This window comes from Dipodomys spectabilis, unplaced genomic scaffold (genome assembly GCF_019054845.1).
Source record: "Dipodomys spectabilis isolate Male_0828 unplaced genomic scaffold, ASM1905484v1 ptg000071l, whole genome shotgun sequence".
NCBI classification, from domain to species: Eukaryota; Metazoa; Chordata; class Mammalia; order Rodentia; family Heteromyidae; genus Dipodomys; species Dipodomys spectabilis.
In genome coordinates, this window is record NW_024870748.1 from 2,089,673 (window position 1) to 2,106,975 (window position 17,303).

A 17,303-nucleotide genomic window follows, 5' to 3' on the forward strand; every position below is an offset into this window, starting at 1 on the left:
CATTTCCTATCGAGCATTGTTATCTCTTCCTTTGTTTTTCCCCTATTGGTGTTTTTTTTTTTTTTTTTTCTGGAACTGGGGTTTGAATTCAGAGTATTGCACTTTCTAACTACACTAACACTCTGCTACTTGAACTGTGCCCCCAGCCTTAGGTAGGTGCATTTTCTATTTGTCTTTGCCTGCTCCTTTCCTTCTCACTCTTTGTGTAGATTAGCAGTCGATACTCCTCTTGGCCCCTGCCCATGTCTTTCATACAGATCACTAGGCGAAATGTGGATTTGCATATATGCATATTTTAATCACTCACAGGATATCAACATAGGAAAATCTTCCAACCACATCATACAAACAAGCATTGTTGTTTGCTGGTACTTTTGTGTCATTGTTAGCTTCCATTGTGATTTTTCCAACCATTGATTCCTCAAGGTTTCTGACTGCCTTGCCTTCTCATGGCCAAGTTTTCTTTCTTTTTTTTTTTGTCGGTCATGGGGCCTGAACTCTGGGCCTGGGCACTGTCCCTCAGCTCTTCAGCTCAGGACTAGTGCTCTACCACTTGAGCCACAGTGCCACTTCCAGCTTTTTCTGCTTATGTGGTGCTGAGGAATCGAACCCAGGGCCTCGTGCATGCAAGGCAAGCACTCTACCACTGAGCCACCTTCCCAGCCCTTGGCCAAGTTTTCTTTGACACCTTCCCTGTTTTCCCACCTTTCCATTTGCCCAATACAGAGTCTGAAGATACTTATACAGAGAAGCCTTAAATTATATTACCATCCTCTATTGCACTCATACCTTTTTACATCCAGAACCTTTTTTTTTTTTTTTGGTCGGCTGTGGGGCTTGAACTCTTCAGCTCAAGGCGAGCGCTCTACCACTTGAGCTACAGCGCCACTTCCGGTTTTCTGGTGGTTTATTGGAGATAGGAGTCTCACGGTCTTTCCTGCCCGGGCTGGCTTTGAACCACGATCCTCAGATCTCAGCCTCCTGAGTAGCTAGGATTACAGGCGTGAGCCACCAGCGCTCGGCTTACATCCAGAACCTTTTTTAATCACCTTCCTCTAAGAGTCCTGTCCCATTTTTTTCTGTATTATGTGCTTTCCCATCCATTTCTTTGGTATCTTCTTCCAACCCCAGGTTTTTATCATTTGTCAGTTACGTTTCACTTTCAACCTCTTTGTTGTGTTTTCTTAGTTGCCACTCTCTCTCTCTCTCTCTCTGTATTTTATTTTTTTGGGGGTCCGATCGTGGGCCTGAACTCTGGGCCTGGGCGCTGTCCCTCAGCTCTTCAGCTCAAGGCTAGCGCTCTACCACTTGAGCCACAGCGCCACTTCCAGCTTTTTTCTTATGTGGTGCTGAGGAATCGAACCCAGGACCTCGAGCATACAAGGCAAGCGCTCTACCACTGAGCCACCTTCCCAGCTCTCTCTCTCTCTCTATATTTCAAATCGTTCTTAAGAAACATTTGCTTTTCCAAATAATGGAATTTAAATTCAGTATAGAAATAACCCCAGAGTAAACAATGCCTGTATTTGTTAGTGTGCCTTCTCTCTTCCCCTCCCTTCCTCTCGTCCCCACTTCCTCTCTCTCCCTCTCTCTTCCTCTCCCTCTCCTTCCCTCCTTATTATTCCTCCATCCTGCTTCCTCCCTTTGTGTGTGTTTGTGTTGAGACAGAGGCTCATGTAGCACAGGCTAGCCTTGAAGACATGATCCTCTTGCCTTAACCTCCTGAGTGCTAGGATTAAAACAGCACTATGACAGGTGAAGTCTCCTCTTGAAAGCTTCAGATAGATTCTCTTGTTCCTGAATAATGGAGTTCTGTCAAATATGGTTTGAAATGAAGTGACTACTTGAACCTTACAAAATATCTACTTGTTTTTAATTTATCCAAGCAATCAAACTTAGCTACCTCTAGGAGGCTAATTTCATGTGTTCTAGATTGTATTGAATATTAATTCTTCAGGATAATTACAGACTTAAAAGTGACTAGTCCATGCTGATTTCCTAGCAGTTATGGTACTGGCTCATTTTGTCTTGCTCTTGATTGTTTTCAAGTTCTTGCTTTATACTGGTTATAATTATGCTGATTGACCTTAATTCTGCTGTTAAGCTACATAGTTGGATTCCTTTTCCACTTGACAGACTTTAGATACCTTAAGGTAGTTATTCTATCCTCTCTACCCTTTTCCTCACAATTTCCTTCCCTTTGGAATAAATATCTCAAGCTCTTCCAAATATTCCTCATATGATATCATTTTCATCATCATGTTATCTCTCTAAGGACATTCAACTTTGTTAATGTCCCTTCTAAAATGTGTTTGGAACTGGAAATAGTATTCTATATGCAGCTGAATTGGATATGGATGTTGCACATCTGGACACTAATGTTGCCTGAGGTTGTACGTTTTTTAGCAAGCATGTAATGTTGGCTGATAATGAATTTGTAATTAACTAAAACCCCAAGGTTTTAAATCTGGATTTTTGCCTTCATGTGACTTCATCCCAAGCCAAGTCTCCATTTTCCTTACTTCTGCAACTGGTTTATAAAACTTAACACCTACATCCGTTAAGTTTTGTCTTACTAGCTTATCATCCCTCCTTGGTTTCCTCAAATCTTGATTTAAAACCATTTTTTTTGTTGTTGTTTCTGGTTCTGGGGCTTGAACTCAGGGTCTGGGTGCTATCCCTGAGCTTTTGTACTCAAGGCTAATGCTCTACCACTTTGAGCCACAGTGCCATTTTTGGCTTTGTGATAGTCTCAGGCACTTTCCTGCCCAGGCTGGATTCAAACCACAGTCCTCAGATCTCAGCCTCCTGAGTATCTAAGATTATAGGCATGAGCCATTGGCGCCTGGATTAAACAGAATTTTTTATTTTAATTAATTAATTAATTTTGCCAGTCCTGGGGCTTGAACTCAGGGACTGAGCACTGTCCCTGAGCCTTTTTTTTACTCAAGGCTAGCAATCTACCACTTGCACCACAGGGCTACTTCCAGCTTTTTCTGTTTATGTGTTGCTGAGGAATTGAATCCAGGACTTTGTGTTTGCTAGGCAAGCACTGCTAAGCCACATTCCCATCCCCTAAACAGAATGTTTTTTTAAGTAACCAGAGTATGCATGCTTACTTGAAAACACTTTCAATGATGATCAGGTCCTACTTATAAGCCTATGCTAATTTTATTTTTGAAATATTTTATTTGAATTAAAAGAATAAAAAATGTTGGATAACAGGATGTTTTCTACAATCATAGGTAGCCTTTTTCTGACTTTTTTGTGTGTGCCAATACTGGGGTTTGAACTCAGGCCTGGGTAGTAGTGTCCCTGAGCCTTTTTACTCAAAGCTAGTGCTCTACCACTTGAGCCATAGCTCTAATTCCAGTGTTTTGGTGTTTAGAGATAAGAGTCTAATGGACTTTTCTGCTTGGTCTAACTTTGAACTCTTAATACTCAGATTGCAACCTCTCCAGAGTAGCTAGGATTACAGGCATGACGCCCAGCTATGATTCTTGGGTTTGATTTTCTTTATTGATTTGTTTATATTTTTCCAGTCCGGGAGCTTGAACTCAGGGTCTGGGCACTGGCCCTTAGTTTCTTTTACTCAAGGCTAGCACTATACTACTTGAGCCACAGTGCCACATCTGGCTTTTTCTGTTTATGTGGTACTGAGGAATTGAACACAGAGCTTCATACAAGCTAGGCAAGCACTCTGCCACTAAGCCACAATCCCAGCCCAGTTCTTGGGTTTTATCATTGAATTTATTATATTGATTCAACAGATGACTTTGAAACTGTGGTCAGAATGTTTTCAGTCATTGAAAAATAGTAATGAAGTCATGAAGACTATATTTTAGAAATCTATTTTATATATGTAAAACTAAGGTCTTGATCTTAGATATCTAGCTAGCTAGCTATCTCAATACCACTATAATTTGACAAGACCAAGAAGCCTACAGTTCACTTCCAGCTTGTGACAGAGAAGCCTTGTATTGACTATTATCAGAGAGATGTACGTTGTAAAACATTATGCTAACAAAAACATCTTAGAATTATCCCTATTTCTAAGCAGTCAACACACAAATGAAATATAGACAGTCATTGTAAATTTCTTTCCCTCATTTATTTTTAGCTAGGGCCTTGAATTGGAGAATTTCTGCCTTAGCCTTGTAAGTGAATTTATTTTTAAGATTTTATTTTTGTTTGTTTAATCGATACAGAACCTATACATATCTTTGGGGTACAGTGTAGAATCTCACTATGCAGATGTAATGTGTAATGATCAGATCAGTGTAATTGACATATTTGTTACCTCAAACATTAATTTTTCTTTGTATTTCAAAATCCTGTCTGCTAGCTATTTTTTGAAATATTCAGTTGTGGTCAACTATAGTTATCTACTGTGCTCTGAGACTTTAGGATATTATTCCTATATGATGTGGTGGTGCATGTCTATAATCCCAGTACTTAAGAGGCTGAGGCATGAGGATTATGATTTGAGGCCAGATTGGGCTACATAGGGTGATCTTGTTTCAAAAAACATTATCCTATCCAGCTGTACCCTGATGCCTTGGACCACCATTTCTCCATCTCACATCTTTCCTAGGCTCTAGTGACTACTTTTCTATGCTTCTATCAGATCAAACTTTTAGCTTCTGCATATGGTATTTATCTTTTTGCACCTGACTTATTTCATTTAGCATGATATCCTTCAGTTCTATCCATGTTGCTGCCAGTGACTGAGTTTCATTTGTTTTATTTTATTTTATTTTTTTGGGTGTGGTTGTGGGGCCTGAACTCTGGGCCTGGGCGCTGTCCCTCAGCTCTTCAGCTCAAAACTAGCACTCTACCACTTGAGCCACAGCGCCACTTCCGGCTTTTTTCCCAGACCCTCATTTGTTTTAAAGCGGAAGAAATACTCTGTTATGTACATAATGCCATGTTTTCTTTATCCATTCATCTAGCAGGGGATATCTATGTTGATTCTATAACTTGCTTGTGGTGAACACTGCTATTATAAATATCAGAGCGCTTGCCTTGCGTGCATGAGGCCCTGGGTTCAATTCCTCAGCACCACGTAAGCAAAAAGAAAAAAAGCCAGGGGCTGGGAAGGTGGCTCAGTGGTAGAGCGCTTGCCTTGCATACCTGAGGCCCTGGGTTCGATTCCTCAGCACCACATAAGCAAAAAGAAAAAAAAGCCAGAGGTGGCGCTGTGGCTCAAGTGGTAGAGTGCCAGCCTTGAGCTGAAGAGCTGAGGGACAGCACCCGGCCCAGAGTTCAGGCCCCACGACTGGACCCAAAAAAAAAAAAAAAAAAGAAAGCCAGAAGTGACGCTGTGGCTCAAGTGATAGAGCACTAGCCTTGAGCTGAAAAGGTGAGGGATAGCACCCAGGCCAAGAATTCAGGCCCCACGACCGTAACCCCCTCCCAAAAAATATTATAACTATCAAATACAAATGTCTGTTCAATTTACTGATTTTAGTTCCATTGGATATGTATGTTGTGGTGGATTACTAGATTGTGTGGTATATCTATCTAGTTTTTAGGGGGCAAGCTCCATGCTGTTTTTGTATGGCCAAAGGAATTTACATTCCCATTCATAGTCTGAGATTCTTCTTGTTTTGCTTCTTTTTTTTTTTCTTTCTTTTTTTTTGTTGGGCATGGGGCCTGAACTCTGGGCCTGGGCGCTGTCCCTCAGCTCTTCAGCTCAAGGCTAGTGCTCTACCATTTGAGCCATAGTGCCACTTCCAGCTTTTTCTGCTTATATGATGCTGAGGAATCGAGCCCAGTGCCTCATGCATGTAAGGCAAGCCCTCTACCCCTGAGCCACCTTCCCAGCCCTTGCTCTGCCTCTTTACCAACATTTTCTTTCTTTCTTTCTTTCTTTCTTTCTTTCTTTCTTTCTTTCTTTCTTTCTTTCTTTCTTTCTTTCTTTCTTTCTTTCTTCCTTTCTTTCTTTCTTCCTTTCTTTCTTTCTTTCATCTTTTTCTTTTTGCGGGTCCTGAGGCTTGAATTCAGGGCCTGGGCACTGTCCCTAAGCCTCTTGGTGCTCAAGGCTAGCACTCTACCACTTGAGCCACAGCTCCACTTCTGGCTTTTTCTGAGTAGTTTATTGGAGATAAGAGTCTCATGGATTTTTCTGCCTGTGCTGCCTTTGAACTGCGATTTTCAGATCTCAGCTTCCTGAGTGCTAGGATTATAGGGATAAGCCACTAATGCCTGGCTAACCATTCTTCTATTTGCCCTTGACAAGCATATACTGAACAAAGAATGAGAGATTCTGGAGAACAAGGTTTGTCTAATTGCTAAGCAAGTGACCACATGCTCTGATTTGCTTGGGAGAAACCTGACTGTGCCTTGTAATTATTAGTAGCCTCATTTTTCACTTTCAGAAGTATGTAGCTTTAGGGGATAAATTATCTTACCATCGTTCTCATAACCCAACTGACTGATTTTAGTATTTTATCTGGGTTAAACATTACACAGCTATAATTTGGCAGCACTAATGAGGCTGCTAAATTCTCTTTCGAACAGATTGTTCCTTGACCAGAAGTAACTGCAATTAAGGTCTTCAGATACTTAGAATTGTTCTCTAGAGGGCAGTATTTGTGTGTGTGTGTGTGTGTGTGTGTGTGTGTGTGTGTGTGTGTGTGTGTATTACACTTATAAAAATATGGCCCCTTGTTTATTTATGAAAATCATATTTTAAATAATATGTTAGGATCAATAGTCTAAATATTTATTGCTAAGCAAAAAGTAAAAATACATTAAAAATTAATTCATTGACACTGAATATTTGTTTCTCTTTGAATTATAAAAATTGAACTTTGATACCTTGAATATACAATGATCCATTATAACAATTATGTTTATTTTATGATCTTTCATACTTTTCATTATAGACTTTATATGTTCATTATATACAATGCATTCTTTGCCATAGTTTTTATGTTTCTATTAAATGAGCATTTAAAATTAGTATTTTTGTTGTACTTGTTCAAATATTATTTTCTTTGCAAGAGAAAACAGAAGGTTAGGATATGGCTCAATCTTAGGGCACTTGACTAGTATGCAAAAATTTTTTTAAAATTTTTTTGTCGGTCATGGAGCTTGAACTCTGGGCCTGGGTGCTGTCCCTCAGTTCTTCAGCTCAAGGTGAGCACTCTACCACTTGAGCCACAGTACCACTTCTGGTTTTCTGGTGGTTAATTGGAGATAAAGAGTCTTACGGACTTTCCTGCCCAGGCTGGCTTTGAACCGCAGTCCTCAGTTCGCAGCTTCCTGAGGAGCTAGGCTTACAGTCTTGAGATACGGGGGCCCAGTTTGCAAAAAGAAATTTTTAAGAGAGAAAAAAATGTATGTAGCTGTAGTAGAGCTTGTATTTAGCATTTTTGAGGCAGTAAGTTTAATTCCTAAAATCAAAAAAGAAAGAGAGGGGCCGAGAATGTGGCTTAGTGGTAGAATGCTTGTCTTGCATGCATGAAGCCCTGGGTTCAATTCCTCAGGACCACATAGACAGAAAAAACCAGAAGTGGTGCTGTGGCTTAAATGGTAGAGTGGCAGCCTTAAGCAAAAAAAGATCACAGACCCAGACCCTAAGTTCAAGCCCCAGAAGTGGCAGAAAAAAGAAAGAGAAACAATAAAAATGCCAGATTTTACTTTTAAGACTTGAATAATGTGGTAATATAGAACACTAGTATTTAGGGGGGGGGGAGGAAAGAACACTAGTATTTAGAAGTAGAATGTATTTTAGCAATTGTATGGTTATTGTATGTCATTATTGGATATTTTATGAGCTCCCAATATCAAAAGTATGTTACTTACGTTTTACATTTCGTGTTTCCTAATGTAATGTTCTTTTTTTAGGAAAAGTGGACAAGTCCTGTTTTCAAGAGAAGATGACGTTTAACAATTGTGAAGGATCTAAAACTTGTATACCTGCAGACATCAATAAGGATGAAGAATTTGTAGAAGAATTTAATAGATTAAAAACTTTTACTAATTTTCCAAGCAATAGTCCTGTGGCAGCATCAACATTAGCACGGGCAGGTTTTCTTTATACTGGTGAAGGAGATACTGTGCAGTGCTTTAGTTGTCATGCAGCAGTAGATAGATGGCAGTATGGAGACTCAGCAGTTGGAAGACATAGGAAGGTATCCCCAAATTGCAGATTTATCAACGGCTTTTATTTTGAAAGCAGTGCAGCACAATCTTCAAATCCTGGGGTCCAAAATGGTCAGTACAAAGCTGAAAACTATCTGGGAAGCAGAAATCATTTCACTCTAGACAGGCCTCCTGAAACTCATGCAGACTATCTTCTGAGAACTGGGCAGATTGTAGATATTTCAGACACTATATACCCAAGGAACCCTTCCATGTGTAGTGAAGAAGCCCGATTAAAATCATTCCACAATTGGCCAGACTATGCTCACTTAACCCCCAGAGAGTTAGCTAGTGCTGGACTCTACTACACAGGTATAGATGACCAAGTGCAGTGTTTTTGTTGTGGTGGAAAACTGAAAAATTGGGAACCCTGTGACCGTGCCTGGTCAGAGCACAGACGGCACTTTCCTAATTGCTTCTTTGTTTTGGGCCGCAACGTTAATGTTCGAAGTGAGCCTGATGTAAGTTCTGATAGAAATTACCCCAATTCAACACATCTTCCAAGAAATCCAGCCATGGCCAATTATGAAGCACGGATCATTACTTTTGGAACGTGGATATACTCAGTTAACAAGGAGCAACTTGCAAGTGCTGGATTTTATGCTTTAGGTAACCTGAACCAATAAATAACTTGCCAGCTATCCTAGGCCCCCTAAAAAGCAAATAAACGTCTTTAACCCCCTGAACTGGTAAATAGGTATAAGCAGACATAAAATATTTATCAGTATTAGTCTCAGAATAATTTCAAAAATAACCTGTTTTGAAGTTTCAGAGCTTGATAAAATAACTGCAGTTTTGATGAGTGAAATAAGATCTATGAGAAAGAATGTAAAAATTAGCCAGGCTGGGCACCGGTAGCTCACACCTATAATCCTAGCTACTCAGGAGACTGAGATCTGAGGATTGCAGTTCAAAGCCAACCCAGGAAGGAAAGTCCCTGAGACTCCTATCTCCAGTTAACAACCAGAAAACAGAAAGTGGCGCTGTGGCTCAGCCTTAAGCCAAAGAACATCAGAGAATGTTTACAGGCCCCGAGTTCAAGGCCCAAAACCAGCACAAAATTTTTTTTGTCAGTCATTGAGCTTGAACTCTGGGCCTGGGCACTGTCCCTCAGCACTTCAGCTCAAGGCTAGCACTCTGCCACTTGAGCCACAGCACCACTTTGGCTTTTTCTGCTTATGTAGTACTGAGGAATCGAACCCAGGGCCTCATGCATGAGTATACCTATCACTCAGATGTAAATGCCCTTTAAGCCATGGGATATAGAGGATATAGATTAATTTTTATATGTTAGAATGAATATTTTGTATAAGTTTCTAAGTGTACAAATTCATTTTTTTTCTTGTCTATCTTCTTAGGTGAAGGTGATAAAGTGAAGTGCTTTCACTGTGGCGGAGGGCTAACTGATTGGAAGCCCAGTGAAGACCCTTGGGAACAACATGCCAAGTGGTATCCAGGGTAAGATATTTAATTGTTCATTCAGTAAACCAGCAAGTTGGAGAGTATGCAGTGGAAAGACTTGAATTATTTTTCACCTCAACTATTTTTGCCTTCACTATGTCTTGAAATTCACACTAGGTTTATAAAAATGGGGTCACCTACTTTATAGGAAAAAAAGATACCTAAGCCTTCTCTGGTGACCAAAACACTCACTGCTTATATAGCATATCTCTAGCATTCTTCATATGGTTCCATTTCTAAACATCAAATTAGAAAACATACTTGAGCCGGGTGCAGGTGGCTCACGCCTGTAATCCTAGCTACACAGGAGGCTGAGATCTGAGGACTGAAGTTCAAAGCCAGCCTGGGCAGGAAAATCCTTGAGACTCGTATGTCCAATTAACCACCAGAAAACCAGAAGTGGTGCTGTGGCTCAAGTGGTTGAGTGCTCGCCTTGAGCTGAAAAGCTCAGGGACAGTGCCCAAGCCCAGAGTTCAATCCCTATGACCAACAATACATACATGCATACATACATACATACATATGTGCATACATATGGCTTTTTCTTTATGAGTATGGGAGACCCAGAGTACCAAGAAGAATCCTTAAAAAGCCATTATTTCTTTTTTTTTGGTCAGTTGTGGGGCTTGAACTCAGGGCCTTATTCCTATCCCTGAGTTCCTTTTGCTCAAGGCTAGTGCTCTTCCACTTTGAGCCACAGCACCACTTCCAGTTTTCTGATGGTTAATTGGAGATGAGAATCTCATGGGGACTTTTCAGCCTGGGCTGGCTTGAAGCATGATCCTCAGATCTCAGCCTCCAGAGTAGCTAGGATTACAGGCATGAGCTACTAGTACCCAGCTATCATTGATTTTTTTTTTTTTTTTGCCAGTCCTGGGCATTGTCCCTGAACTTCTTTTGCTCAAGGATAGCACTCTACCACTTGAGCCATAGCACCACATTCGGCTTTTTCTGTTTATGTGGTACTCAGGAATCAAACCCAGGAATTCTTGCATGCTAGGCAAGCACTCTACCATTATGCCACATTCCCAGCCTGTCACGCAATTTTTTTGTCGGCTGTTGGGTCTGGGTGCTATCCCTCAGCTCTTCAGCTCAATGCTAGTGCTCTACCACAGCTCCACTTCTAGTTTTCTGGTGGCTTATTTGGAGATAAGAGTCTCATGGACTTTCCTGCCCAAGCTGGCTTTGAACCACTGTCACTGATTTTAAGACACACGTATTCATGTTTTAAGATCTCTGATATAGGACTGTCTGTTGGTGGGTCATAATGCAACTGGCACCAGTTTTAGGTGGTACCTAAAGAATTGTGCTTCTTATAGTCAGTGGCGTTTTAGGATCAAGTGCTGTAAATGTCTTTACCATTTTGCCTGTTTAAAGCATCCAAGTCAGGCACTGGTTGGTGACTCATGGCTATAATCCTACTTACCTAGGAGGCTAAGATCTGAGGATGGTGGTTCAAAGCGAGCCCTGGCAGACAAGCCCTTTAGGCTTATATTTCCAGTTATTCAACAAAAAGCTAGAAGTAGAACTGTGGCTCAAGTGGTAGAGTGTCAGCTTTAAGTGGAAAAAAAGCTCAGGGTCAGCACATAGGCCCAGGCCTTAAATTGTAAAAATAAATTAGGTATACAAGTGATGGGAATTTCTGGCCTTCAAAAATAGTACAGATTCAGCTGGGCATTGGTGGCTCATGCCTGTAATCTTAGCTAGTCAGGAGGCTAAGATCTGAGGATTACGGTTCAAAGCCAGCTCGGGCAAGAAAGTCCATGAGATTGTTATCTCCATTTAGCCACCAGAAAACCAGAAGTGGCACTGTGGCTCAAGTGGTGGAGCACTAGCCTTGACCTGAAGAGCTGAGGGACAGCGCTCAGGCCCACAGTTCAAGCCCTACAATGGACAAAAAAATAGTACAAATTCATAGTTACATTTCAAAAGTACTTTTACCTTTAACCTTAAAAAAGATGAAAGTGAAGATTTTATATGTACAATGGTTAATCCTCTAAATAAAACCTGTTAAGATAATTAACTAGTTTAAATTTGATTTAAAAAAATGTCAAGGTGTTAATTTCATAACTCTTGCTTAAAAGTTGAAAATTGTAGAGTTGATGTTTTGCTGCTGTATTAACATTATCTTAAGTAGGAACATTTTTTAACTTTAAAATGACAGTTGGATAGGGAATTCAGTAGCATTTTACATTGTAGGCCTTTAGAAGCAACAAAAAGTAAGTTAATGGAATTAATGTGATGGAGATTATATCTTTGCTAATACTTTACTAATTTATCAACTACTAAAGTTCAATCTTCCATTGTTTAGCTGTAAATATTTATTGGAAGAGAAGGGACAAGAATATATAAACAATATTCATTTAACCCATTCAACTGAGGAGTCTCTGGTAAGTCCTATATTGTATAATAATATGTTTTAAAACATAACATTTGTTTTGTAATTATTTTTTCATATAAAATTTATGGTTTAGTGTTGTAACTTAGTAATTTATGGTGAGATTTAAAGGGAAAAATTTGAAGAGAACCTCTAACTCTTTGTTTTTTGGGTCTGGTCGTGGGGCCTGAACTCTGGGCCTGGGTGCTGTCCCTCAGCTCTTCAGCTCAAGGCGAGCGCTCTACCACTTGAGCCACAGCACCACTTTTGGCTCTTTTCTTTTTGCTTATGTGGTGCTGAGGAATAGAACCCAGGGCCTCAGGCATGCAAGGCAAGCACTCTACCACTGATCCACCTTCCCAGCGAGAACCTCTAACTCATGACATAAAGGAAATTTGTGATAAAGAAATTAGGATAAGTGAATATATCTATAGTATCACTATAGATAGAAATGGGTTTGGAAAACTAAATCACCAAAGTCTCTTCTTACCTTTCTGAAATTGAACCTTTGTATAATGTACTTTGCTCTCATAAATACTTTTTGCTTGTTTTGCAGTTATTTTGCTTGTTTTTGCATAGTTATTAGATTTCAAGACTCAGCTTGTGATAAGATTGGATTAGATAGTCCTCATTTCCTTCTGTTCCTTCAGGCAGTACCTTTTGTGAATATTCATGGTTTAAATCAGAATAAAGCCAGTTTATGTCAAATTTATGATTAATGTAAATTTTCATATTGAAGTAATTGCTTTCTATCAAAAAGAATTCTTATGATTCACATTTCTATTTTAGGTAAGAACTGCTGAAAAAACACCATCACTAACTCAAAGAATCGGTAAATGTGCTTATTAAAATAAATACAATTTTAATTTTGCTACCAATTTATTATAGTTGTTACTTATGGGGTGACAGAATAAGAAGCATAATATGTTGGTTACTTATTGCTATAAATTTAAGAATTTAATGAAATGCTTCATAGTTTTAAGTCAGATATTTCTATATTAAGAGTGTTAGTACAGCCAGGTGGCAGTTGGCTCATGCCTATAATCCTAGCTTCTCTGGAGGCTGAGATCTGAGGATTATAATTTGAAGCCAGCCCCCACAGGAAAGTTTCTGGTGCTTTTTTTTTTTTGTTGGTTGTGGGTCCTGAACTTGGCCTGGGTGCTGTCCCTCAGCTCTTCAGCTGAAGGCTAGTGCTCTACCACTTGAGCCACAACATCACTTCCTGCTTTTTCTGCTTATGTGGTGCTGAGGAATCGAACCCAGGGACTCATGCATGCAAGCACTCTAACACTGACCACCTTCCCAGCCCTCTGAGGCTCTTACCTCCAATTAACCACAAAAAGCCAGAAATGGAGCTGTAGCTCAAGTGGTAGAGTGCTAGCCTTAACCACAAAAGCTCAGTGACAGTGCTCAGGCCCAGAATTCAAGCTCCAGGATTGGCAAAATAAAAAGTGTTAGTACACTGAAAACAATTGAAAATAAAATAGTATAAAATCAGGTGTGATGGTACACACCTGTAATCTTTGTATTTAGGAAGCTAAAGCAAGAGGATTGCAAGTTCAAGATCTTATTGGGCTACAAAGTGAGTTTGAATCCAAACTGGGCCATAAAGCTAGACCAGCTAGACCCTATCTCAGAAAAAAAAAATACAAGTTGTGTGCAGTGGCTCACACTTCTAGTCCCTAGCTACTCAAGGAGGCACAGGCAACAAGATCACTTGAGTCTAGGACTTAAACAGCAGACTGGGCAACAAAATGGACTTCTGTGTCTAAAAAAGTTTATATGGCCTGAGGACAAGGCTCAAATGGTAGAGAATAGTTACCTAGTGTGCTTGGGGCCTGGGTTCCGATCCCCAGTACTGTAATAAGGTGAACAAATAAAAAGAGTTTTTTGTTTATTTCTTTAAAAGAGGATGCCAATATAACTTTTGGACAATTAGATTTTCCATGTTTAGAAAAGGCCCAAAACAGTTTTCCTTATCACTACTTCTGTTAAAGTCACAAAAGTAAGAGTGATGTGTATTTTTATATGTGAGGCTCCCTGAGGAAGCCATGGTGATGAATCCAGTGTTCCACTAATGTGCTATCACCATCATTATTCAAAACCCATACTGTCGCCGGGCGCTGGTGGCTCACGCCTGTAATCCTAGCTACTCAGGAGGCTTAGATCTGAGGATCGCGGTTCAAAGCCAGCCCGGGCAGGAAAGACCGTGAGACTCCTATCTCCAATAAACCACCAGAAAACCGGAAGTGGCGCTGTAGCTCAAGTGGTAGAACACTCGCCTTGAGCTGAAGAGCTGAGGGACAGCGCCCAGGCCCAGAGTTCAAGCCCCATGACCGCCAAAAAAAAAAAAAAAAACCCATCTGTGTCTTTCCCGGCAACCTTACAAAGAGGTGAAGTTTGGTTTGTTTACCACTTATTGCTTCATGGAGAGGTAGAGAAATCTATATCATTCATAATAGACATCTTTTTAATTTTTTTTAATTTTTAATTTTTTTATTTTTGTCGATCATGGGGCCTGAACTCTGGGCCTGGGCACTGTCCCTCAACTCTTCAGCTCAAGGCTAGCGCTCTACCACTTGAGCCACAGCGCCACTTCCGGCTTTTTTCTGCTTATGTGGTGCTGAGGAATCGAACCCAGGGCCTCATGCATGCAAGGCAAGCGCTCTACAACGGAGCCACCTTCCCAGCCCCAATCTTTTTTATTTTTTGGCTGTACTAGGGTTTGAACTCAGGGCCTTGACCTCAATATGCAAACACTCTACCACTTGAGCCACATCCCCAGTCCCCTAGAAATCTTTTTTTTTTTTTTTTTTGCTTGGTCGTGGGCTTGAACTCTGGGCCTCGGTGCTGTCCCTCAGTTCTTCAGCTTACGGTGAGTGCTCTACCACTTTAGCCACAGAGCCACTTCTGGTTTTCTGGTGGCTAATTGAAGATAAGAGTCTCATGAACTTTCCTTCTTGGGCTAGCTTTGAACCGTGATCCTCAAATCTCAGCCTCCTGAGTAGCTGGGATTACATGCATGAGCCACCAGTGCCAGGCTCCATAGGAATCTTTAAAAGCAGAAAATGAGGGAGGCATATAAACAAACATAAAGTAGTCAGAGAAGCATAGTGTGTTAAACAAAGAATATACTGGATTGTGTTTTTTGCTGTTTTTTTGTTTTGTTTTTCGTTCTGGGGCTTGAGCTCAATGCCTGGGTGTTCTCTGAACTTCTTATGCTTAAGGCTAGTGCTCTACCACTTGAGTCCCAACTCCAGCTTTTTTTCTGTTATTAATTGGAATAAAAGTCTCATGGACTTAACTGCTTGAGCTGGATTTGAATTACAATCCTCAGATCCCAGCCTAAGGAATAACTAGGATTACAAGCATGAGTACAGTACTGAGATTTAAACTTGGGGCCTCTAAGCATTCTGTGTGTGTGTGTGTGTGTGTGAGAGAGAGAGAGAGAGAGAGAGAGAGAGAGACAGAGAGAGAGAGACAGAGAGAGAGACAGAGAGAGAGAGACAGAGAGAGAGAAGAGACAGAGAGAGAGTCAGAGTCAGTTGTGGGGCTTGAACTCAGGGCCTAGGCTCTGTCTTTGAGCTTTTCTGTTCAAGGCTAGTGCTCTACCACTTTGAGCATCACTTCTGGCTTTTCTTTTGAGTACTTTATTGGAGAGAAGAGTCTCATGGACTTTCCTGCCAGGGCTGGCTTCAAAGCCCAGACCTCAGATCTCAGCCTGCTGAGTAGCTAGGATTATAGGCATGAGCCACTAGCACCAGCTGGGGTCTTGAGCTTTTGTTTGGCTTTACCACTCAAGGCTATTGCTTTACTATTTGAGCCATTTACATTCAGGTCTTTGAGCCACTTTGAAATAAATTTTGTATATATTGTCAAACAAAAGTCCATTTTATTCTTTTTCATGTTCATATCAACTTGTATATTCTCTTGGTTTTTAGCAAGTTAAATTTGAGATACCTACTGGATATCTAAGTACAAAGATATTAAAACCTGATCCTTCTAGCTACTGGCTACCAGAAGGATTGCCTCTAGAGCTCTGGGCCTCCTTTATCTCAGCCAACCAGCTGGGTGAGATCCTATACTCCAGTCATTGAAACTATGAGAGATGCATAGATAGTATTTCTTTCCAGGGCTGGCTCCAGGCAAAAAAACACTATCTGAAAAATAACTAAACTGAAGACTGAAAATAACTGAAGTGAAAAAGACTGACTATGTAACTAAACAAAACTAAATAAAGTCTATGGAGACATAATTTGAAAAGGCCTCAGTGAGGGAATGGTTGGGGACATCTAATCTGGTAAGCAGAAGTAAAGGAGCTAGCAAAACAGATGTCAAATACAAGCAAGTCAGTGGTGGGAGAATCTGACTAGAGCTGCCCTTGGCATAACTCCACCTAGTAATCCTAAAAGCCACTTAAATTTAGCATCTATAAAACCTACCCAGCCACTCAGACCAAATCAGTTCCTGGCCTTTTTCCTCCTACATTAGTTTAATAGCATCAAGGTTCACAAAGTCACCTAGTAACTTGAGTCATTCTAAGCTCTTTGTTCTCCATAATACATCTACATTTAATTAACCACCAGGTCTGACGGATTCCATCTTTTTAATATTGTCTAGAATTCACCACCTTCCCACTCTTGCTGTACCCATTCAGGCCCTTGTTTTTCATAGGATTATTGTAGTCATGTGGGAACTGGTGATTTTTGTCTGCATTATAACCTCCCTATAGAATTTTTCTTTGTCAAACACAAATCATATGTTTTTATTCCCTTTAATCAAATCTCTACATCTTCTTTACTTGTCCCTTAGAAAATATTACTGATGTCTACAAGCATTACATTACAGTACAACACCTGCTTAGCAACTGTAAGACCCTGAGTTCATACCCTGTACCGCCCCCCCCTCCCGCCCCCCCACCCACACACACAATTACCCCGGGGTGGGGGGGATGTTGGTTGGGGTTGAGGGCTTGCCTAGCATGCATGAGGCCTTGATTTCATTCTCTAGCACTACAAAAAAATATATAGTTCTTTTCAATTTGATGAATTTTAACATGTAAATACACCTATATAACCTTCATCACATCAGGATCTAGAATATTTCTCCTACCCTGAGAGCTTTATTAGCCCCCCTTTTATTCAGTACCCCTTTCTGCAGATTTGCTTTGAACTCATATATGAAATAGTACGTACTCTCTTGTGTCTGGTTTATCATTATGTTTTACTTCTTTTACCCATTAGGTTTATCCATGTTTTTTGGTGTTAGTATTTTTTTTTGTTTGTTTTTCTTTCCTCTTTGTTTCCTCTTTGTT

At 40.4% G+C, this 17,303-nt stretch overlaps 1 protein-coding gene across 3 annotated transcripts in view; it reads left to right on the plus strand.

The window, feature by feature from the left end:
• LOC122109926 (X-linked inhibitor of apoptosis) overlaps window positions 1-17,303 on the plus strand; it is a 43,349-nt gene that overhangs the window by 14,689 nt on the left and 11,357 nt on the right. For all 3 annotated transcript variants that reach the window (XM_042682390.1, XM_042682392.1, XM_042682391.1), the window contains exons 2-5: window positions 7,855-8,760; window positions 9,510-9,609; window positions 11,924-12,002; window positions 12,779-12,821. In XM_042682390.1, the coding sequence (XP_042538324.1) occupies window positions 7,887-8,760; window positions 9,510-9,609; window positions 11,924-12,002; window positions 12,779-12,821 (1,096 nt within the window). In that variant the 5' untranslated portion in view covers window positions 7,855-7,886. The remainder of the gene's footprint in view (window positions 1-7,854; window positions 8,761-9,509; window positions 9,610-11,923; window positions 12,003-12,778; window positions 12,822-17,303) is intronic.